The sequence below is a fragment of the Musa acuminata genome, chromosome BXJ3-6 (assembly GCF_036884655.1).
Source record: "Musa acuminata AAA Group cultivar baxijiao chromosome BXJ3-6, Cavendish_Baxijiao_AAA, whole genome shotgun sequence".
NCBI classification, from domain to species: domain Eukaryota; kingdom Viridiplantae; phylum Streptophyta; class Magnoliopsida; order Zingiberales; family Musaceae; genus Musa; species Musa acuminata.
Window position 1 is genome coordinate 8,970,340 of NC_088354.1, and position 22,832 is coordinate 8,993,171.

A 22,832-nucleotide genomic window follows, 5' to 3' on the forward strand; every position below is an offset into this window, starting at 1 on the left:
TTCATAACCCTGCAGTGCAAAAAAATCATCAGAGCAACAGAAGCAACGACATGGAAGGTCGGTGACTTACTGGATTGTCTCTCATGCCTGGAAGCGTTTGCTTGCAGTGATCAATGAAATCCTCACCAAATTCAATCCAACGTCCATCTTGGGCGGTAGCTGTTCTGCAAGAAATGAGTTGGAAGTTTACACACAGACCCACAACTAACATCAAGTTCTACTTGGCCTTGGTCTTGACCTTGAACAGGCTAAGAAGTATCTTGGTCCCAATACAATCAATGAAATCCTCACCAAATTCAACCCAACTTCTCGGTAGCTGTTCTGCAAGAAATGAGTTGAAGTTTACACACAGACCCACAACTAACATCAAGTTCTACTTGGCCTTGGCCTTGGCCTTGACCTTGAACAGGCTAAGAAGTATCTTGGTCCCAATACAATAAAGAAGAAAAAGGACAGATGAAAAGATTGAATTCCCAAGAAAACAACAGCACATGCAGACATTTACAAACACCTCCAACTCCATATCAACTACGTGTATACAGTTGATGCTGCATCATGTTACTGGATACAAACTCGTCCTTCGTTAACCATTCGCAGCATGAATCAGACAAAAGGCTTTTTGTTTCACGTCTGACCACTCCTAGAATGGATCCCAGTTAGCTGGATTAGCAACTATCAATCTGCATCTCAACATCATTTCAAGGAATCCCCCGTGTATTTCCTGTGTCCCCATATCCATGCTCCATTCCAAATTCAGCAGCCAGTGCCTCGATGTCGTGTGTTATTTCCCAATTGCCTTTATCACCAGGCCAGCTTGAGTGTGGTGGTTGGGTATCGCATCTTTCTGACGCTCCGATCTCGAACTGGCTCTGAATGTCTTCAAGCTCCTCTGCAGCCACGGTATGCCTTTTCCCACCACTCTCTAGGTCAAAGCTTGTCTTCGGCATATCTGGACTCACAACACGCCCCAAAGAACGCGATGAGGTGAATCCAGCTGAATCCTCTTTCACCTTTGCTCTGAAATTATTCATGGACTTGGGAACTGATGAGAAGAGGACCTCCTTAACATTATGGATGCACCCATGGTTATAAGGATTCATTTTGCCATCATAGCGATATCGAAAATTCTCATATGTGGTCTACAAAGAGGAGATAAAGCAGTTATGTTTGCACAGCGAAACATACAAAATTGACCAGCAATCCATGTCTTAAGCAACAAAAAGCTAACCTGATTGGTGCAAATTAAGTATAAGTGGAAGGCTGTCAAGCCCCCAACAAACCAAGTGGCTATGAATGTATAAATGACGAGAATGCCAGAAACAGGTGACTTCAGAACAGCTGCCCAGAGATTGCATTCATATGCTTCCATAATCTTTTTCAGGTTGACCCAGCAGAAGGCAAAGACATACAGGCATAGAATGGTTGTTGAAAACACGAACATAAAGAATAAATGATAGTTCCTCTGCTTGAATGCAAATGAATCAAAATAAGTCATGAAAGATGGAATTAGTGGTGTCTATAATGCATCAATTAATTTTCATCTTTGATTGACTAGATCAAGAGGTAATAGAAAAGCATGATAGCATCGATGGTGGTGATAAGCAAAGGTAACAGAGTGGTGCACGAAATATGCAAGATGATTCAGCAGGGGTCTCCACAGTCGGAATAACCCAAATTTTGTGTAATTTCAACTCAAATCATCAACTTCTCTGTAAAATAGAAGAATAAACCTACTATTTTCCAGAAGAATACAGAAACAACTAGCTCCATTATGACATAATGACATAATTTAAAAAAATTAAGTTTGGAACAACAAAGTTTTAAGTTACTTCAAATCTGGGCCAAGCATTGGCAAGGATTGAGCTTTGGCTGGCAAGATGATGTTGGGGTCTAGGTATCAGGCTCCAACCAGAAATCCACATTAAGAAGCAAGCCTACAAAGTTTATAGTTTGGAGAATGGCTCAAATCTAAAATATATGATAAATGGTCAAGATCAAGCCCCACAGGCAAGAGGGGGCTCACCTCATGCTGCCTCCCATTGTCTCTTACCAGCTGAATGCTACTGTTCACCGCACTAGAAGCATAGACCACCTTCCTAGATCCTATCATCTAAACACTGGAAGAAATCATCAAAGTCGGAATCTCAACAACATTGCAACCAAGGAGGACGGCTACCTTTCTATGGGTTCTCCCACCAGTATTGTACGAAAGAGGAGCAAAGGATTATAAATTTTGTACTATGTTAGTCCTCCTTTTCCATTGGATCTATGAGTGATCTTGTAGGCACAGAAGGGTGGAAAAAGAATGTATCGTTGGGTTTTGCAGATGGGAGTCTGTGAGAAGACAAAAGATAACATTTTTCTGATAGCAAAATGGGGAATTAGGATGTGACATGTATGGCTGCTGGAAGAAGGGAAATATCTCATCCAACACTTGATTCTCCAGTCGTTAACATAGATCCCCTGATGAGCAGTAGGCAGGGCAAATACCTCTTGTTTGGATCCAAGCTTAACTTAGCCTTTGTCAAAAATTTTATGCTCTTTATACTCCGGGTCAGAGTTTCTAGTTAAAAGAACTTGCTCATGATCCATGGATAATTTTATAGTAAAAAGGAAGCAATTAACGAGGATGAGGTATGGAGAAAGAAAAGAAAATTCATACTCTTCCGATACACTGCCCGACCCAGGGACAATGATGATCAAAGCGCTCCACACAGTTGTTGCAGATTGAGCAGTGGGAGCAACGAGGGGGGCGATAAAGCATGCAAGTGTTGCAATATTTGACCTTTATGATAATGCCATTTACAAAGGCATCTTTGGTAGGTGGCAAACTTGAGGAGCCACCATGACTCCCTTGCCAGTCCGCACATAAACTGGGTGAGATATTACCATTGTCCGTTGGTTCAGGAGGATGTGCATTACGAGGAACAATTCCTGGATCTCTGCTAGAAGTAAGAAAGAGAAGAATAATATCCTGCATATACCAAAAATCAATTATGCTAAGAAATCATGGTTAGTAATGATTATAACAAAGGTCCGTGAAACATAAAAACTGGCACATGCTTTCACATCATCAACGCTATTAGTTTCATGATATATACTAGATTTGACTTACGCCATGCAGTTCAACTTTCAATGGTTTAATTCAGGAATTAGAGGAATACTTCTGTAATAACTGTAGTTAATTTGATGAACTTACAGTAATTACCTAAGCTTAGTAATGAATGTGGCATGAGGTACAAGATAGCAAATAACTTGTTTCTAGAAAGTGAAGAAATTCGCTAACAAAACACAAGCAAACATTTTACATTACGATATATACCAAAACAACAAATACAAAATAGGCACTCGAATCATTTGTTTAGTCACAAGAATAGTGTTTAGGCACTGTTCCTCGACAGGCAGGGTTAAATTCTAAAGGTACACCTGTGCAATTCTATGGCAAGACTCTCTTCTACAAATTTGTTCTTGGGAAAGGTATTATTAGCATATCATAAAAGCTTTAGATGAGGAAAAATATATTTGCTGATCTCTTCTTGATCATCCATAGGCCTTCTTGCATTGCGTTCTATATCTTTTGCATTGTGTCCGTATATTTGCTATATTAAGGTTTAGTTGCCAACATAATTACCCGAGGGTATCGGTCTTTCTTAAGAACATGATTGCAAAGAGCTAACCCAAAAAAAACTTTTCTAAAGCTAGAACACTATGAAATTTGAATGTGATTAGATAAAGACACTCACATATGCAGCAAAGATAAGAGTGATAGCTATAATGAGAGTTCCATAATGATGGAACTCATTAACCAGCTTCTGTGAGACAAATATAGCAAAGAGGATAACTGGAACTATGATAAGACTTATTGTAAGCACCAGAGATCTCGCATCTGGACCAAATATAAGCCGCCCTCCCAGAAAGAATTTCTGTAAATATGAAAAAAGGAGATGGTTAATTTCTCTTCCGACTTAAGCAGTTAGCACTTAGCAGGTTAACTGATGAAAAGAATAGAAGTACAACAATAGAACACCTAAACGCATACAAGGTGCAGTACATGGCTACCACTTAGCATGATCAACAGATAATTAGTTCATGAATATTGACATGATTTAGAGAGAACCATGTTTTGCAAGTTAGATGCAACTCAGAAGAAACCTCATAAGCCAGTGCATAGTATACAGAAAGCAATCTATGGTCAACAAAGACAAAAAAGGCTTGCATCAGGTAACTCAAGAGAGCATCTGTTGTGACAAAATGATAAATAAAATTTATTAGGCCTTTGAAATCTCAAAGAAATGATAATAACGTGGCAAATAATCTGATTATTGTGCTACAAATTTAACGAAAGAAATTTTGCGTGTAAGCAATAACATCAAGAGCTAATTATCTTTATTCTTGTAACCTGGCAAGAAGTACGACTTTTTCAGCTTATAACTCTATAAGTGCCTAATTCAAATTCATTGTGTAGCAACGAGTGCAACATGGTCAGAACAGGGTATTTTGTATTCTATTGTGTAAGTAACCTAAGTTTTTATGTCATACCCATCCACCATGGTGCAAGACTATCAGCCAAGAACCTGCTAAATATACAAGTCAGATTTATGCTACTTTTTTACCAAAGGCAATGAAAGGTTCATGCTATATGATAGATAGGTCAATCCAATAAACTTTTATGTTCTCGATTCCCTACAAGGTATAAAAGTTACAACCACGTATGAAATATAAGATTGTATTACAGGCACCAGAAGTGAATAAACAGGATGCTATAAGTGGTGGCAAATAGTGCACATAAAAGAATGGGTGTGTTGTTATTAATCCTAAAGCTCCTAAAAAATATGCAAGTAAGATATGATTTTACTCCAAATTCTCGATCGTATACTTTTATGCCTAAGTGGTGACATAACTCCTTTTGCTTCCAAATGGCTTCACTTTTTTTTCCTCAATCAAATCAAAACAAAAGGAGTTTCATTACTCCACAGAATCATAAGCAGATGCGAGCTTGGTGATTCCTTACGTTGCTTCCTTCCCACACTTGATAGACCCGCCTTGACGGACCACTCGTCTCGATAATCCTCCTGTTGGAATCAGAGATATGATGTGGAAGAGTCTTCCCGTACATCTTGCCGTGCTTCTTATCAGATCCTCATGCACAAAGATAGTCCTCACTCCTACACAATCCCAGCATTTGCAATCTGCACAATATCTGATCTCCCGTCGTCACAGATAAGCAAGCAGCTTAAAGAGCCAAAGTCAGTGTCTTCTAACTTATCACCAACAAATCGTCAAAAGTGTTCCCTTTTAATCGGAAATTACAAGGTTCAAGCGATCACGCAAACCATTCACATCGTCGACACAAATAAATCAGCGATCCTTAAAAATCCCCCAAAAAGAAGCAACAAAACGTGAGAAAATGACTCTAAATCAAATCAAAGAGAGAAAAGACATATGCAAGAAAAAACAATGAAATTACAACAAAACATCAAAAGGGCAGATGTAAAAAGTCCAACAAAACCGCCAAAAGATCCCGATTCGAGGAGGCAAGATGAAAGAAAGGAAGGAAGAACGAAGAGGGTGTCATCATCACCTCAAACAAAAGGAAAGGAATGAGGCTAACAGGGCCAAGCCCTAGACGACCTCTCCTCGGAGGAGCTCCCGGCAGCGGATCAGACCATCACCGGTGAGCAGACAAGAGTTGCAGCAGGAAGGAGAGGCAAGCGAGGGAGCTACGGATCTGCGATTCCGGCCGGGCGGAGTGACGATTCCAGTGTTCTCGCCGGTGAGATGAACCCCGACGAGATGCAGTAGACGGTAAGGGGGACGAGATGCGGGGGGCCTGCTAATTAATCTCTACAAGCACCACAGAGAAAAGGCAAGCCCGCGCCAAATAGGCAAACCGAACGTCAAATTACTTCGAAGCTTCCATTCCTTTTTCCAAATGACATTCATGTCCCATTTCTTCCTTCTCCGATTTATTTGGGCCCGATGTGAATTAGGTTACAAATCAATACGATACGGTCGATGGTTTGATCGAACCATATCAAAATAAGCCTAATGTGGTCGATGGGAAGACAGGTAGGAATGGGATTACTTTAGTGGGTTGGACAGGGTGGCCGCAGAGATCCGAGAACGGCTCGGAGGCCGGCCGGTGGGGCAGTCAAGCAGACCAAACTGATTGCATGTGACCAATGGGATTATATATATATATATATATATACACGTACATATATATATATATACATATATATTTTGAAGGTGAGACTCCCAAAGGAGTTGAATAAAATTAATTTATGAGTATTACACCGTAAAGTTTAAAATGTTAATATAATGGGCAAATATAATAAAAATATATAGTAATTCTATTAATTTTTCTATTTTATGTAATATCAGTGATTTCTAAGTTGAATTTGACATATTTTTAGATTAATTATAATATCGACATAGTTCGTTTATGAGTGTAATTATTGAATTCATCTCAATATTTTGGTATAGAACACAAATATAATATAAATAATAATCCTATTTATTTTTAAGGTGGTTAACTCAAATTTTGATAGATATACACTAATATCTTATAAAAATACATCTTAGGGTACCCTATGTAAATTTTAAAAAAATAAAATACTTCTAACCGTCGTAAAATAAGATTTTTTAAATAAATTACTCACGATAATAATGATATAATATAATAATATATTGACGGTGATATACGAGATACTAAAAATTAAGGATTCAAAATCTTATCTGATATATTTTTGAAAGTACGAATGCTCGTAAATATTAAGCTTAGAATTATACCTTCGTAATTTATATTCAGAAAAAATAATAATTTCGAGAGAGTAACTTCAGTGTCTAACGTAAGATATATGAGTTAAGATGAACTGTCCTTATAGCATGAATGTTGCACCACATGGGGCTGTCATCGTCGCTTTCAACATTTGCTTCTGCTCAAAGAGGCCGACCGCCCTGAAATCTTTTCCTTTTAAAAGCTCACCGGTGCACCTCTGCTTTTTCCATGGAAAGGATGGATTCATATCTCGCCTCCTCTGTTGCCGCGCCCAGCTTTTCTTGCAGAAGACAACCCACCGTCCTTCACTCTCTCTCTCTGTGTCTTTTACCGGTTCGGTGATCGGCTCTATGCTTCTGCTGCACGTCAGAAGCAGTGCAACCACATGATGCCATCATCAGGTGATGGCAGAGGACATGCATCGCTTTGTTTCCCAAAGCGAGATTACAGACTACGCTCGATCCACATTCTCAGACTTTTCTCTGTGCCTCGTTGTGGCAGAACTCATCAGGAACAGAGCAGTGATGTTGGAGTTTGCTCATATGTTACAGCCCGGAACAGAGCACTTCCAACCTCGACACCTTTGTCTATTGACCGCAGACAGCTCGAGATTTGACTGACGAATATTTGGGCAAGCTATCACTGTTTCAGAAAAATACTAATATCAACTTCGACTCCTCAAAATGTAAAATTTCACCATATATTAATTTAGATCATTCAAATTATTCACTTCTAATTTCAGTTAATTTTCTTATCTGGTGGACCCTGTCTCGATCCATATTATGGAGGATGACGTGGCGTCTTCCTATTGGTTTCAGCAACGTGGTCTCTCATGTGATTGGCGGAAACGAGTCACCAGTGAGTTTTATTTACGGCCCCGCCTCTCTCATCGCCCGTGGAGAGAATCGATTGCAGGAGGCAGATCGGTTCCCGTGGACGCATCTGCTCCATCGGATTCTCCTTAAGATCGCCACAGCACTTTACGCTCTCTCCTTTGCCCATCTTCACCGCGGGGCATCGTTTGGATCTTGATCTCGCGTTAGGGTTCCTGTAGGATCTGCTGTTTCTCTTCACGATGGGTGGGGGGAAGATGGCCGCGCCGCTCCTCCTGCTGCTCATCGCGTCCTCTCTTCTCCAGATTTGGGCGTCGGATCCGGTATTTCGCGCACCGGGTTGATTATTCTTGTGTTTTTTTGCTACCTGTTTAGCTAAAAAATTGAAGATTCGTGGGTTTTGATCCAGTTGTTCTACGAATCATTCGATGAGCCGTTCGAGGGGCGATGGATCGTGGCCGAGAAGGAGGATTACAAAGGTATAACATCACCTTCGGATCTGTTAGTGATCTCTTCGTGTAGCATACTTGTGCTCGTGGTGTAAAGATTGCATCTTTGGTTTTTCCTGATAACTAATCTCCATCTTGTGATCTTATCAGTGGTTATTCTTCTCAGATCTTGTGCTCGAGGCTTTAAATTAAGATAGCTAAAGTAGTGGAGCCTAAGAGACATAGGACTCGAGGAGTCTCCTTTTCTTAATATCTATATTACTTGTATGCTGTATGTCGTTGCTAAATTTTCACCGTGTTTTAGGATAAAAAAAAACTATTTTGCGTAGGCAACAAAGGATTAAACATGGCGACGAAAGCTCCCAGTCTTGTTTTAGGTGTGGGTTGATACAAACGTAATAATTAATTCATTAGCAACATGCCATACGCATGCTAAATTATAAGTAAACTCTACTCTTATATCTACTGATTTATCGATTGGGGTTGTAATTGGCCGTAATTGGGATTCAGTTCATGCTTAAAGACTCCGACGGTTAGTTATACAAGGACGAGGTCTACTATTTGCCATAGAGAATTTACTTTTAGTAAGTTGTTTTGTGAGGGTTTCTTGAGCCACAATAAGTAGAATGTACTGATTTTACTGTTTTTAGTTGGTTGAGTAAATCTCAATTTGTTTGCCAGTGAAGCTTTTGGCATTACATCACCAAACCAACATGCAAACACTTATTTGCACTATTGGTGTGGTTACATGTCTTTGGTTGCCAATGCCTCCATTTTGGGGTTCCATAGTTCTATGTTGGCCTAACCTAGATGGAAGATGCATTGATATGATTCTGTTATCCTCTATCACAGTGGCATATTTGACCAATAGTTGTCGAAGCATTCATCTCGATGGGAAAGTCTCACCGCCATATCCTAAAATCAATTTGTTGGTTTCATTCTTCTTTAGCTATCTTTAGGACTTGGATATCTTATGCAAAATTTTTGTGGCCTTGAATGATTCCATAAACTTGGTAAAGTATTACATCTTTGTGAGCAGAAATTTGGGATGATCCCCATTTTGGACAATATTAATAGATTTCTTAGTTCTTTAGTTTTATTTTTTTTAGTTTTAGATTTATCAGTCTGACCATTGCATGTATCTTGTTATTGAAATTTCTGATATTGAATCTTTGCATAATTTTTTTCGTTTTGGCTTTTAAGACGGTTTGCATATCTATCTATGCCTTTTCTGATTGCTACTTGATTAATCCTTTTTCACTCCAAATGCATTAATTACTTGATATGTTGTTAAAATAATTTGTGATATGGCCTTGTTTGATAATTGCCTCCCTTCCACTTGAAAGGCTGGTTTGCTTGGTTGTCATCTTCATCTGCGACACAACCCTCCTTGTGTAGAGGATAATCAAGGAATGAGATGCCAAATTTTTTACATTGATTAGTTGAGGATAGCTGTTAACTTCTGATGGATATTAAAAATGGTTTATAGTGATATACAATTGGAGATAGAATGTATAGAACGAACACAATCAAAATGGAAAACTAGTGAGGTAAACATATTTTAACTGCCTTATATTGAGTGAACAATGGTGTTTGTTTTGAGCACTATATTTACTACATTTTTTTGCAAGAAATTCTTCTCACATATTGATCAAGATTTTGATCTCTATAATGATTATTTGTGGATCTGAATTTTCTGTATGGGCTATGTATCTGTCATTAGGTTTATGGGAACACTCCAAGAGTGATGGTCATGAAGACTATGGGCTTCTTGTGAGTGAGAAGGCTAGGAAGTATGCAATAGTTAAGGAACTCGATGAACCTGTCATCCTCAAGGATGGAACTGTTGTTCTACAGTTTGAGGTTCGACTACAAAATGGACTTGAATGTGGAGGCGCATATCTGAAGTATCTTCGTCCTCAGGGAGCCGGATGGTCTCCCAAGGGATTCGACAATGAATCTCCATATACTATAATGTTTGGACCAGATAAGTGTGGGTCAACGAATAAGGTGCATTTCATCCTTCAGCATAAGAATCCCAAAACTGGGAAGTTTGTGGAGCATCATTTGAAGTACCCTCCATCTGTCCCATCTGACAAACTCTCTCATGTCTATACTGCTATTCTGAAACCTGATAATGAGCTGAGAATTTTAGTTGATGGAGAAGAAAAGAAGAAAACAAATTTCTTCTCTGCTGATGACTTAGAGCCAGCGCTTATTCCACCCAAGACCATACCTGATCCTGATGATAAAAAGCCTGAGGACTGGGATGAGAGGGCCAAAATTCCAGATCCTGATGCTGTAAAGCCGGATGACTGGGATGAAGATGCACCAATGGAGATTGAAGACGAGGAAGCTGTCAAGCCGGAAGGATGGTTGGATGATGAACCTGAGGAGGTTGATGATCCTGAAGCCACAAAACCAGAAGATTGGGATGAAGACGAGGATGGGGAATGGGAGGCACCAAAAATCGACAACCCAAAGTGTGAATCAGCACCCGGCTGTGGAGAGTGGAAGAGGCCAATGAAGAGGAATCCAGAATACAAGGGAAAATGGCATGCTCCCTTAATTGATAACCCGAACTACAAGGGTATCTGGAAGCCACAAGAGATAGACAACCCCGATTACTTTGAGCTTGACAAACCAGATTTCGAGCCAATTGCTGCTATCGGTATTGAGATTTGGACAATGCAGGATGGCATTCTTTTTGACAATATCTTGATAACCGGTGATGAGAAGGTTGCGGAGTCATATAGGTCGGAGACATGGAAGCCTAAATATGAAGTTGAGAAAGAAAAGCAGAAGGCTGAAGATGCTGCTGCTGAATCTTCAGATGGTCTGTCAGGTTTTCAGGTAATGTTGTTCTACCAGTTTTATTTGTAATATTAATCAACTTGAGTTTGTTCCCTTTGGGCTTGGCATTTACATTCATGACTTTCATATTTTTTATCGCAGAAGAAAGTTTTTGATGTTCTATACAAGATAGCAGACGTCCCCTTCTTGGAACCATACAAGATCAAACTCATCGTGAGTTTCAAATCTTCTCTCTTGTTCACATCCCAAACATTCTTATGAGTTTCTTTTGCTATTACATCTAGTTGGCAACCTTCTGCATGTTATGAGTAGAACTTTGCTGATAGATGCTCGTTTTTGTGACACCATATCTAACCCATCTTTCCATGCAGGATGTCATTGAAAAAGCAGAGAAACAACCAAACGTCACTATTGGAATCCTGGTGTCCGTAGCGGTAGTGGTTGCTACTGTTATCTTCAGGGTTCTTTTTGGCAGAAAGAAGCCTCAGGTGAGTTATCTTATGCTCTGGTCTCATCATTTATTCACTGTATGCAGGTTAACATTGAGCTTAACCTTTTAAGACCACCATTGTACAGGCTCCAGTTGCACCGACCGCCACCGAGACCAGGAATTCTGGAGCTGCCGAGTCTGAAGCTCCAGGAAGCAACGACGATGACGAGAAAGAAGAGAACGATAAAGATGATGCTTCAGCCCCACGCGCCAGGCGGTCTAGGAGGGAGACATAAGGCAGATAGGTGTTCAAATTCTAGTTATTCATTTTCAATATGAGCTTTTAAGCTTTCCATTTGAGCATGTATGGAAGTTTTATTACTGGCTCTTAGCAACTCAGACGAACGGGATTTTTGCCTCCTAATGTTTGGATTGTACTTGCATTTTGGATCGTAGTTGGGAAAACAAATAGATCTTTGCGACTCATGTTAGATCTATGGAAAATTAGCTTGGTTTTGCTTGATTAAACAGCTATTCCAACCATTTATATTTCACTTAATACTGTTCCTTTCTACGGTTATAAATTATGGAACTCGTGGTTGTGTTGTGTTCATGTGTTCCTTTTTTTTTTTCTGTTTTTATTTATCCCTTTGTGTCTGTGGAACTTTACATCTGCTGCTTAGCTAATGACATAAGGCTATATGTAATAAGCCTTCATTCGTGGAAGCCACATTATTGGAAATTGTTGCTCTCATTTTCACCATATTTTTTCCTTCATACCTAACAATTGAACGTTAACTATATTTTAGATATGTAATCTTTGTATGTTATTTGCATAACTTGTAAAAATGGAAAATGTTCTTAAGTCGACGGTTGAGAACCTTTTTGAAGATGAGGGGGGACCACGAGGCAGTCATTTGTCCACCGTTTGATTACAACCACGAGGCGCAGTGTTGCGAATTGGTCGGATCCGAATCCTTAACCATTCTAGAACAGCAACTGGATCGACTGTGATATGATTGGATCCGGATTTTATTAGGAACTGTTCGGTTTACCGCCTACGAATCGATATGACGAACTCAAATGCAAGGGTCGAGATTCCCGCGGCCAAAACGAACAAGGAGGGATCGGCTTCTCGAGTTATTGGTCTCTCGGAGACCCGTCGCCGATCTCCGCCTCTCTGTTTCGTCTGTCGCCTTTGTGCTCGCCCTCGTATCAAGTGGCGGAGAACGAATCAAGCGATCGAGAAGATCCTCGAGCATCAACTGCCACAAGGTTTGCGTTCTTGATTCTTGTTTTCTTGAAAACCCTTCACAGCCCTCCACTCTGTCGCGTCCGCCAGTTCGCTCGGCCCTTCTTGTAGCGGAAGATAAAGCAGCGGTGGACTAGATCCTCGAGCATCAAGCTCCGCAAGGGTTTCCGTTCTTGTTCTCTTGAAAACCCTTCCCCGTCCTTTTGATCGTCCCTTCTTGTAGCGGAGAACTAAGCAGCGATTGAGGGGATCGTCGATCATCAAGTTCCACAAGGTTTGCGTTCTTGGGTTCTTGTTCTGTTGGAAACCCTTCACCGAACTCTGGCCGTACTCCACTCTGTCGCGTCCGCAAGGTTTTCATTCTCGAGTTATTGTTCTCTTGGAGAAGGTTGCCGTTGGTCGTGAGATGTCTCAAGGGTCTCCATTCCAAGAACCTCAGGTCAGTAGTCTCCTTGGTCCACTACACGTTCCCCATTAGTCACTTCGTCGGTCAGTTTTTTAGTTTTTGGTGGGCCGGAAGAAGTCTGCCTTGAGTCCATGGAATGCTCGTAGCTCGATGGCTTTGTTCTTAAGCATTCATCAGCCTTTTGGCACGGTCTGTTGGTAAGTAGTACGGGATGGGAAATAACTGTTGAAAGAAGTTTTTTGTATCTGTTAGTTAGACAACAGATGCAATATTTCTTTTTCAGAACGTCAATCTTGTCTATGTTGGTTTTGTTACACAACAGATTGTATCGAGAGATAGAGAGATTGTTGTCAATACATGCAATATGATGGCAAAGTTTGTTGTCGGGATTCAAGAAACTTTAAGCAGCACAGTAAAAAAAGGCTTGTTAGAGATGTTAATTATATATATATATATATATATATATATATATATGTATATATGTATATATATGTATATATACATATATACATATATATATATATATACATATATATATATAGATACATATATACATACATACATATATACATACATACATATATATATACATATATACATATATATATACATACATATATATGTTCTGTTTTGACATGAAATTTACCTGTGCTTCAATCTCTTCTATTATTATTCATTCACCTTGATCGGTTTCCAATTTGCTGAGCATCACTCGATGTTTTTTAGTTGTAGATCAGTGAATCAACACAACAGACCAAATATGGGCAATGTGAGTTAGGGGCATCTGATCTGATCAACAATGTTGTAAGTGTTGATGAATAAACTTTTTTTTAGCACGTGGTGATGGCTCTACCGATACTATTTAGTTATAGATGTTCTGTATATCAGTTTTTCTTTTATTTTTTGATACTTGTCTTGATTGGCTTCTTAGACCCATGGTTACTATAGTCTGCAACAATAGAAAACTACTAAGCTGTGGATGGAAAGCCATGAATCCGTAGGAAAAATTGGAGCAAAAATGTGAACCTACTTGAGTATGTCTATTGGTACTGACTTCAGTTTGTAGGAGTGATTTTCTTATGATTAATTATCATTTCACAACCCTTGCATGTGACAGTCATAAGTTTATGGAAGCTGCAGAGGCTTGCTGCATCTAAGGAAACCATGCTTATTTCTGATAGTAGGCAACTGTGGTTGTGATACATGGGAGTAGAGCACTCTGTATCATCTTCTTTGACAGAGGTAAGAAGTTGTCTTTTTGACTCAATTTTGCATGATTTGTAGGATTTCTTAATAAACTTATAATTGCATGATTTGTAGGATTTCATAATAAAGTAATAAAATATGCGTTTTAAAGAAAAGAATTTCAACACTCTTTGCCTTGATGTGTGTTGTATGCTTCGATTTGCCTTTAGATGTCTTTTTTCTTTGCAGATTGAACTACGAGACTACAATTTCTAAGGCTTCATGCTCAACTAATCTGGCTGGTAGAACTGAGCTTGCCAATTTAGGTATATTCATCTTTTATTGCTAGCTAGAATATTCTATTTTAAGTTGCAGCTATTCATCAGAAGAGCATTTCGGACAACTAGATGCATCTACACGATTAGTTATTTTAATATCTAGTTAGCGTTCTTCCATATATGTCAAATAATAACACCTTATGCTACCTAGGCAAGAATTGAGATGAGTGACTTTCATGTAAACCCAAATCTATGGGCTCAGATTATACCTTCAGATGATAAAATATAAAAAATTCTGGAGTTGTTGGAAGCCCGAAAGCGACAAATTTCACAGGCAAATATGCCAATCCATATCAAAGTATTTCTTGAACAGGCATATCAAAATGCCATATGTGCCGACTGATTTTGAGCCCAAACTAACTACAAAAACACTACTGGGGGTTGAACCAAAGCAACACAATTCATAGGCAAATATGCCGATCCATATCAAAGAATTTCTTGAACAGGTATATCAAAAAGCCATATGTGTCGACTGATTTGAGCTCAAACCAACTACTGGAACACTATCAGGCAGTTAAAGGTTAGTGGGGAAACTTTGAATTTTTTATGATATGCAACTGAAATTGGACATGTGTGTGTTTTACCATTTTTAGAGTTGTGTAAATGCTATTCCATCAACAACAATTCTTGTGTTTGCAGATTTAAGTATATCCTTCAAGGATTTTGATTGGTTGCCATTGATGATCTGTCTGCCACAAAAACATGGTGCTAAATGGGAGATCTGACTCAATTCTAGTATTGTTAGAGGAATCATTTTCATAGTTGCTGGTGGTTCCAAAACTATCACACTGCTTTTTCTTTTTAAAGTTATAGATGCATTAATCCTATTCTGCTCTATTGCTTTACAAAAGCCTACTACAACAACAAAGCTTTTATCTCATAATGGTCATTAATTTCATTAAGAATAGTGCCTATAAGACCCATGTACAACACCATGGCCTGTTGGTTCAGAACAATCATGTTCCATTTAGGTTTGCTGGCTAACCACGAAACCTTGAAAGCCACATATGTGCTTGAAGGGGTTGGTGAATCTTTCTCATGTCAACTAATTAATTCATAGGTGCTTTTCTTTACATGATACATTAGAATAAAACTATGTGCAGAGATCTGACCGGCCTAGTAATAACAGTAGCCTTAACGTCAGATTATAACCTAATATTTGTGCTCTGTTTTTTTTTTCTCTGTATAATTTATTTGTAATTGCATTATCTACTTTGGTGTCTGTTTCATGTTGCATCTAGACTTGACTCCTACTGGTTTTATAGGGCGTGTTTATCTGCGATGTGAAGGCTGATTGGGATGCACAGTTTGTGAAGTTGGCAGTTTCCTCGGTGATTCCTAACTTTCTTGTCCCATTTGATAGGTAGCCATTGACTGGATCCTGGTAGTGGGAGACAATGTGGTCAATATATATTCTTAATATCTTTCATTCAACTTTCACCGTACTAGGTGTTCTTATCTTAATGAAAAAGAACAGGAAAAGTATAATATAATGATTAGTAGTTAAAAAAATGTGGCACATACCATGGTAATAAATGTTAGATAATTGATGAGGATATTACTGTCGAGTTTTTGGTTGAACTTTTCTCGTTAGTTTGTCTTAAATTTTATTGTCATACCCATCCACAGAGAGAACCTATCTGAACTCATCCCAAATTATCAAATATTGTTGATTAAAATTTCGGTCCCTAAAAAGTTGACCAATGTCAAATCACTGTCAAATCAGATAATATAAAGATGAGTTGGATTTTTGAGGATGAACCATGTTGACCCGATGAAATATGTTTGTGTAAATATGTGTGCTAAATCCTCTCGTTTATTTGCAGGTCGCTGTAGAGCGCTTGTGTTCTCTGCGTCGGAGGTCCTAAATAGTGCCCATCAAAAGTGTGGAAGTAGTTACAAAACCGACAACCTTGTTTAAGCTGTATTAAAGTATTTTCCAATTGAATTTAGGATGGGTATGAATACAAATAAATAATTGAGTCGGGTTTGAAATGAAATAAGGTTGTTTAGTCAAAGTTTGAAAATGGAGGATACCTACCTGTTTCTATCATCGATGGCAACTGGTTGGATTTCGTTGGAATAAATACCCTATGCCTACTCAATCAACTTACTTGGATAGGAGTGCTCGCTAATTGGGTGGGGACGGATTCAGATAAATACTATGGGTGGATTCGAGATGAATTTGATATGACGAGATGTCAGTGTTCAACAAAGCAACACTAATTTTCGTATAAGAGGTTATAAACGCCGTGACTAGTGCGCATTAATTAGCCGAGGTCGATGGGATTAACCATACGATGTGATGTAGCACAAGCAAGCAGGTGGTAACGACAATTCAGTAAACGAGGACAAGCTAACAAATTTCAAAGGACAGATTCCATTGCTCGTTTTGGCCCGAAGGGTGGTGTCCATCAAATTGTCTTATTGGCTCATCAGTCCTTGATTGATGTGGACCAATTCATGCTCATACATTAAATCTATGACTGACTAAAAGGTCTGTAGATGATCTCTAGCCCCTCCCAAAGTAAACGTTGGTGGCTTAACTCAGTCCTTGGCGTTGAACGAGGAGACTATCTAGGATAAACAAATCTAGCATAAAGATGAATACGAGTAGACAAGAAAAAGAAGGGGAAAAAAAAGGACAAATAAATGATACTGTACAAAATAGTTAAGGAGCGTGCTCTATATGGATCTAAAGACCCAATGTTTTTTATGATCATCCAGAGTATAATAGTATTTGTACGGTCTGCTATATAGCCAGTGGTGTGTGTCTAAGAGAGATACGGTGGATCAAAAGTTCTCTTTGTGGAAGTCGAACTTTGTCGTGGTCTTATGCGTGAAATCCTGAGCCAGCTGGCGTAGCTCTTTCGTCAGCGCCGGGGCTCCGCAGTAGAACACGCCTGGAATCACAAAAGTTTTGGCGAGGTTAGCCCCAAGTCCAAACAGCGCTACAGTATAGTATTTGTCAATGAGCATAGGAAATTTCACACCATTGTCATAAGCGATAACGATAAAGGACACTAAAAGTCAATACGAAGCTGCTGTTGGTTGCAAGCTACTGATTTCCGATTAGATTACTACCGGCATGACCATTAATCTAATGCTTGCAGTCCACTTCACTTGAACATTAATAAACTAGAGAGGCAATAATTCGGCAGCATGCATGTGTATCAAGTACCATATGGTGACCAAATTCTCTAAAGGGAAGACGAGACCGGGGAGCATACCGATTCGTTTTTCGCGGTGGTTGAGGGCGATACGCTTGTAGACGTTCCGCCAGTTGGGGCGGGCGAAGTGGGACTTGACGCGGGTGCCCGACACCACGTCCACCCCGTGCTTGGCGTGGTTGAGCGACTGCAGCATGGCGATGAGGGCGGAGCGGGCGTCGCCCTCCTCGTACACGCTGGTGCAGTAGTTGTGCAGCTCGATCACCCCCTTCTTGTCCGTCTCCGCCACCTCGTTCATCACCCCCCGGAACCACTCGAACGAGTCCTGCTCCCTCGTCACCCAGTAGAAGTAGGCCCGCCGCGTCCTGAACGACGACGTCGACACCGACACCGACGTCGACGTCGACCCGCCCCTCTTGTGGTGTCCGCTGTTGCTATTGCTGCCTCCCCCCCGGTTCTCCAGGTCCTGCTCCTCCACGTCCCCCAGCCCCAGCGACTCCAACTGCTTCATGTTGTTGACGATGTCCTTGACGATGCTGATGAAGGGGGTGGCCCCGATGCCCAGCCCCACCAGCAGCACCACCTCGTACTTCTTGTAGTCTTGTGCCGGTGCGCCGTATGGCCCGTCGATCAGCACCCTCGGAAAGCTGTAGCGTAATACAAGTGCGATTAATCTCTTCGAAATAACCAATTCTTATTAATCCTCTGCATATGCCCAACATCTCCCATCCCTGCCTCGGTCACCGAGTCCCCATTTTTCTCGCAACAAGACGAAAGATCCCGATCCACGCAACCTTTGGTCGCGTTCAGGATCTGTCGACTGCATGTTTGACATGTGAACTTTGGACCGCCCACCCTCTCAGTTCCCACCCACCCCTCTAGGGATGATGGGCAGTCAATGCTGACGGTCCCAATCGTCCCGTACCTTCGCTGCAGAGCAGCAGGCATAGGGCAGCCAGGCACATGGCAAGTCCAGCAGATTCTCGTGAATAGAGAGAGAGAGAGAGAGAGGCAACGAGGGTCGGGATAAGCACGACTCACCTTGGATTCATCCCATTGTTGCTGCTATCACCGTAGTCAGCTCTCAGCAGTCCACTCCTCCCGCCGGTGGGCGGCTGACACACCTGAACAACACCAAGCTTGCGTTACCGACGCCTGTTGAAACCTTCGAAGCCACATCACCAGAGCACCACATACCTCCGAGAAAACCATTTTGAGCTGCCTGGTCCAGTCGCCCAGCGTCCTTATGTGCACACTGATGTAGTCGTCTTGCGGAGCCGAGGTGATGGAGAACGGGTGCCTGTCGCATACCTTGTTACTACAATTTGGAGACTGCGAAGGAGGTCTGTCTAATTGACATCGAGATCAGCATCGATTATTACCATTGGAAGGGGGAGACGGCAGCGCAGTTAACGAAGATGTACTGCCCGCTTCTGTACTTGAAGCCCTGCGGCTTGGACACATGCAGCGTCAACACGTTGCCGGGATACACCGCCACTTTCAGTATCTTCACCGGCCTCACGCTCGACCTCAATGCCCTCACCAGCCTTTCGCTCGCGTACAGGATCACCGGGATCGCCAGATACATCCACGTCTGATCCACCACAACATGACACGGAGATGATGCTACTTAGCCCAAGTAATCGAGACGAAGAAGAGTAGCGTCGCCGTGGATGTGCACCTACCGTTTTCTTGTACCATTTCTTGGAGAGGTAGAGGAAGTAGCCGTGGACGATGAAGAGGATGTAGACGATGACGAAGAGGTGGTGGGAGTACCAGAAGGCGTTGAACCCGGTGAGCCGGTTGAAGGGCTTGGGCAAGCTGACCCGGCCGCGGCGGAACCACGGGGTGGCCAGAGTGAAGGCGATGGCCATCAGCACCACCATCACCACCCCCGTCCACCCCTCCTTGCCCTTCACGAACCACCAGTAGTTGTTGGGCCTGGTGTCGCCGAAGAAGGGCTTCATCGGCTCGTACTCCGCGTCGGTCGCGTGCAGCAGCCGCGGGAAGTCGCACGTCAAGTGGGAGATGGCATGCAGCCCCACGCCCACCGCGATGCCGACCGCGATCACCTGCATTTAACTCCATCGATCAATTGCCATCGGCAATCCATTGCGATAGAATGCGAATGGATTCATCAAGAGTAACCTGCCTTGTGGAAATTCAGATTGTCGTCGAAGGGGACGACTTTGCCGAGCTTGGTTTTGGTGCGCAGCCAAGTGACGGTGTTGCGGCAGACGGGGAGGAGGATGAGGGCCATGTTGAACTTGAGGGTCTCGGCGCCGCCCTTGGCGACGCAGACGCAGTAGCCCATGACGTGGTACACCGCCCGGTGGCGGTACTGCACGAACTTCCAGGCGAAGAGGCCGGCGCAGATGCAGAGCCACAGCGCCATCACCCACACCCGCTGCCAGTTGTCCTCCAGGAAGTACCTCGCCCGCTGGTACCACCGCCGCAGCGGGTTCGGCTCCTGCGTCGGCCTCAGCTTCTGGCTCAGCAGCTGGCTCAGGTTCCGGCTGTTGGTCGTCCCTATGTTCATCGACTGCGTCGGCGCTTGCAGCAGCAGCATCTCCAGGTTGTATATCTGATGACCACCCAAAGAATTCTCAACTCGGTTAACGGAGATCATGGGATTCGTTCGTTCTCAAGCTCAAATAGGAAGCAAACAATCACCTCAATGTAGCCAAGATCGTTGGGATCTAGTTCTTCCATGATGAGCCGGGCATACTCCTCCGCCTGTTCTTTGATCTTGGACAGCTTGTTGGCCGAGGCGCTCAGGGTGATGATCTGCGCCGTGTGTTCGATTACGTTGTTATTATACTTCCATGTTTCAGATGGAGAAGGTACACGCTCTTAATTGCTTACCTCTTTGACCTCTTCCTCCGTTATTCTTCCGTCCAAGTTCTTGTCCACCCTGCGCAAAGCAGAGACAGCGAGTTAGGGGGGAAGATGTCGCGGTGACTTGCAGTCCTATCACTCGTGGATTCATCAGTCGATTACGTACATGTCGAAGAAGGTCTGAAGCCTGGAGTCGAAGCTCTGGTCCGAGATCTGCTCCCAGAATTCTCTCAGCTCCGCCTTGGTGATCTTGTCCCCGGTGATGTGTCTTCTCCTCGCCAGCGCGTCGAACAGCTCTCCTGCGAACTCCTTCGACTCCTTCATGCCTACGCCATTCGTTTTGCTCCCAAATTAGAGGAGGAAGAAGTAGCAGTAGTAGTACATAGACGAAGAGAATAATTACCTATGCACTGGGCGAAGAGGGAGCGGGGGAGGCCGCCGTCGGCGGCGAGCTCGTCGAAGCGCTTCTCGACGGCCAGCCACCCGGCGGCGCCATCGGTCTTGGTGATGAACTTGAGCCCCTTGAGCGCGTGGGCCGCCGCCGACCTTGACCGGTCGACCTTCCCGCCGGCGGTCGGGCGCTTCGTCACCGAGGCCAGCCGCCGAAGCTCCTGCGACACCTGCCGGATACGCGACGACGCGGTCCGGATCACCGACGATCCGAACGACGCCGACCGCCGCTCCAGCGTCCGCGCCAGCAGCGACACCTCCGGGTCCTCCATCTCGCCTCCCCCTGCTCCGGCCGCCGGCTTCACGCTGTGCACCGCCACCGTGTCGTCGCGCACATCCAGGGTGATTTCCACGTACGCCTCGTCGTCTTCCCCGGCGGCGGCGGACGAGGCCGGCAGGTTGAACCGGGCGCTCTTCCGGCTCCCCCGCTTGCTGAGCGGGCCACTGAAGCCCACCCGGTCGCTGCCCACGCTCTCCGTCTCGACCATGTCGGACGCCTGGTAGCCGTCGTCATCGGTTCCCATCCTCTGCATCACTTCAGCCTCTCCCACAAAACACCGATCACCTCCAAACCGGTAGCTGATATCCTATTACATATCATCACTCACAGAAGCACGCACACATATAAAGACCGAGTTGGGCGAACTCAATTCACGGCTCCAGAAACGTGTGCAAATAGGAAGGCATGATAATGGTGGCGGACAGTTGCCCTCGCCAGCGTTTGACCAAGAAGAAGCGACCAAAGAAAACGCGTGGGCATGTCGATACCATCACGAACGAGCCGCTGCGGTGGGGTCGATCGCACTGACCGCATGTGTCTCGGCGTCGCTCCGTCGGGTTGGACGCCGTCATCGGGAGGAGATCACGTTCTCACATTTGCGTCCGGGGAGGAAGACGAGCTCGATTAGACCGGCATCTCTTTTCGCTCGTAAACGAAGACGCGTTTGTGTGTCCTCCAAATGTTACTGCTGCTTTGCTCACAGCACGGTAAATGGAGGAATTTGACCTGCCCGTCCACCTACCTGCCTACCTCGTCTTGGGAAAGCTTGTTGCCAACTTTCCTCCTCCTCTTTCTCCTTTCTGCTTCCCCTGAAGCTTACCGTTCCTCCCAAATTTATGGCCCGCGGATTGCCGCTGTCCATGGAGGAATATTACCTACCCAGTTTTGGGATTGCTTCTTGGGAAATCTCTCTTTTCTCATCCTCCGTGACATCTTCGCATTCTACGACTTCTCATCCATTTCACACGCATCATCGACATGTCCGTCGAAGAAGATTAGCAGATTACGAACACTGTTTATACGCCGATGACATTACCTTTCTTCTTCTTCTTCTTCTTCTTCTTCTTTTAGTCTCTGGAAATTATCTAAGGTTTTTGGAATTATGTATAATATTTCAAGATTATTCCTTAAGAGTTTTAGTTAAATTAGAAAATTTTATTTTAATTAGAGTTAAACTCCTGACTTAATTCCTCTAAAAATAATGAGCAATATATTAATTAATAAATAGGAGTTTGAAACAGAGAAGAGGCTTCCAAGAATCACATTTGGTAGATTTATATATTGATATATGCAATAATATATATATAAAGAAATTTACTTTTGAAACAAAGAAATAATTATTATTTTTTTATATTTTTTATTTATTTATTTTTATAGTTTGAAATCTCACTCGATATATATTTTTTATTCTGAATATACCGTAGTTGATAATTATTTTAAAACGAATTACAAAAGAAGACTACTTTTCCTTTACTAATAAACCACCATAAAAATGATGATTGCATGAATATTTTAAGGAACATTAAGAAAAATCAAAGATGGAGGAGCTTCAATAGTTTTTGATACCAACCAAGACTTTTTTATTGTCAAAGTCATCTCCGTGATC

The 22,832-nt window shown here is 42.5% G+C and overlaps 3 protein-coding genes and 1 long non-coding RNA gene across 6 annotated transcripts; 2 read left to right on the forward strand and 2 right to left on the reverse strand.

Moving 5' to 3' along the window:
* Nucleotides 1-275: 275 nt before the first annotated feature.
* On the reverse strand, nt 276-5,880 carry LOC103987579 (probable protein S-acyltransferase 7). 3 transcript variants are annotated; one of them, XM_065153852.1, is made up of 6 exons: nt 5,582-5,880; nt 5,012-5,200; nt 3,873-3,923; nt 2,663-2,974; nt 1,229-1,462; nt 276-1,139 (listed from the first exon to the last, which is right to left on the reverse strand). In XM_065153852.1, the coding sequence occupies exons 2-6, from the start codon at nt 5,114-5,116 to the stop codon at nt 699-701; spliced, it is 1,143 nt and encodes a 380-aa protein (XP_065009924.1). In that variant the 5' UTR covers nt 5,117-5,200; nt 5,582-5,880; the 3' UTR covers nt 276-698. The 3 variants fall into 3 exon arrangements, with proteins under 3 accessions (XP_065009924.1, XP_009404190.2, XP_009404189.2); XM_009405915.3 differs by having other exon boundaries at nt 3,744-3,923; nt 5,012-5,189; nt 5,582-5,879; XM_009405914.3 differs by having other exon boundaries at nt 3,744-3,923; nt 5,582-5,878.
* A 1,726-nt stretch (nt 5,881-7,606) lies between these two features.
* LOC103987580 (calnexin homolog) lies at nt 7,607-11,914 on the forward strand. The gene is made up of 6 exons (XM_009405916.3): nt 7,607-7,937; nt 8,024-8,093; nt 9,787-10,916; nt 11,019-11,090; nt 11,249-11,365; nt 11,454-11,914. Exons 1-6 carry the CDS (start codon nt 7,857-7,859, stop codon nt 11,601-11,603), a joined length of 1,620 nt encoding a protein of 539 aa, XP_009404191.2. The 5' UTR covers nt 7,607-7,856; the 3' UTR covers nt 11,604-11,914.
* A 1,568-nt stretch (nt 11,915-13,482) lies between these two features.
* LOC108953172 (uncharacterized) lies at nt 13,483-16,046 on the forward strand. The gene is made up of 5 exons (XR_010497760.1): nt 13,483-13,769; nt 13,897-13,999; nt 14,083-14,207; nt 14,400-14,476; nt 15,754-16,046. It is a non-coding gene; the product is annotated as an uncharacterized LOC108953172 (long non-coding RNA).
* Nucleotides 16,047-17,115: 1,069 nt separating this feature from the next.
* LOC103987581 (respiratory burst oxidase homolog protein B) lies at nt 17,116-21,588 on the reverse strand. Its single transcript, XM_009405918.3, has 11 exons — nt 20,900-21,588; nt 20,663-20,822; nt 20,524-20,572; nt 20,332-20,445; nt 19,811-20,242; nt 19,344-19,730; nt 19,041-19,252; nt 18,856-18,958; nt 18,700-18,782; nt 17,719-18,305; nt 17,116-17,391 (listed from the first exon to the last, which is right to left on the reverse strand). The coding sequence occupies exons 1-11, from the start codon at nt 21,477-21,479 to the stop codon at nt 17,282-17,284; spliced, it is 2,817 nt and encodes a 938-aa protein (XP_009404193.2). The 5' UTR covers nt 21,480-21,588; the 3' UTR covers nt 17,116-17,281.
* Between the last annotated feature and the right edge of the window lie 1,244 nt (nt 21,589-22,832).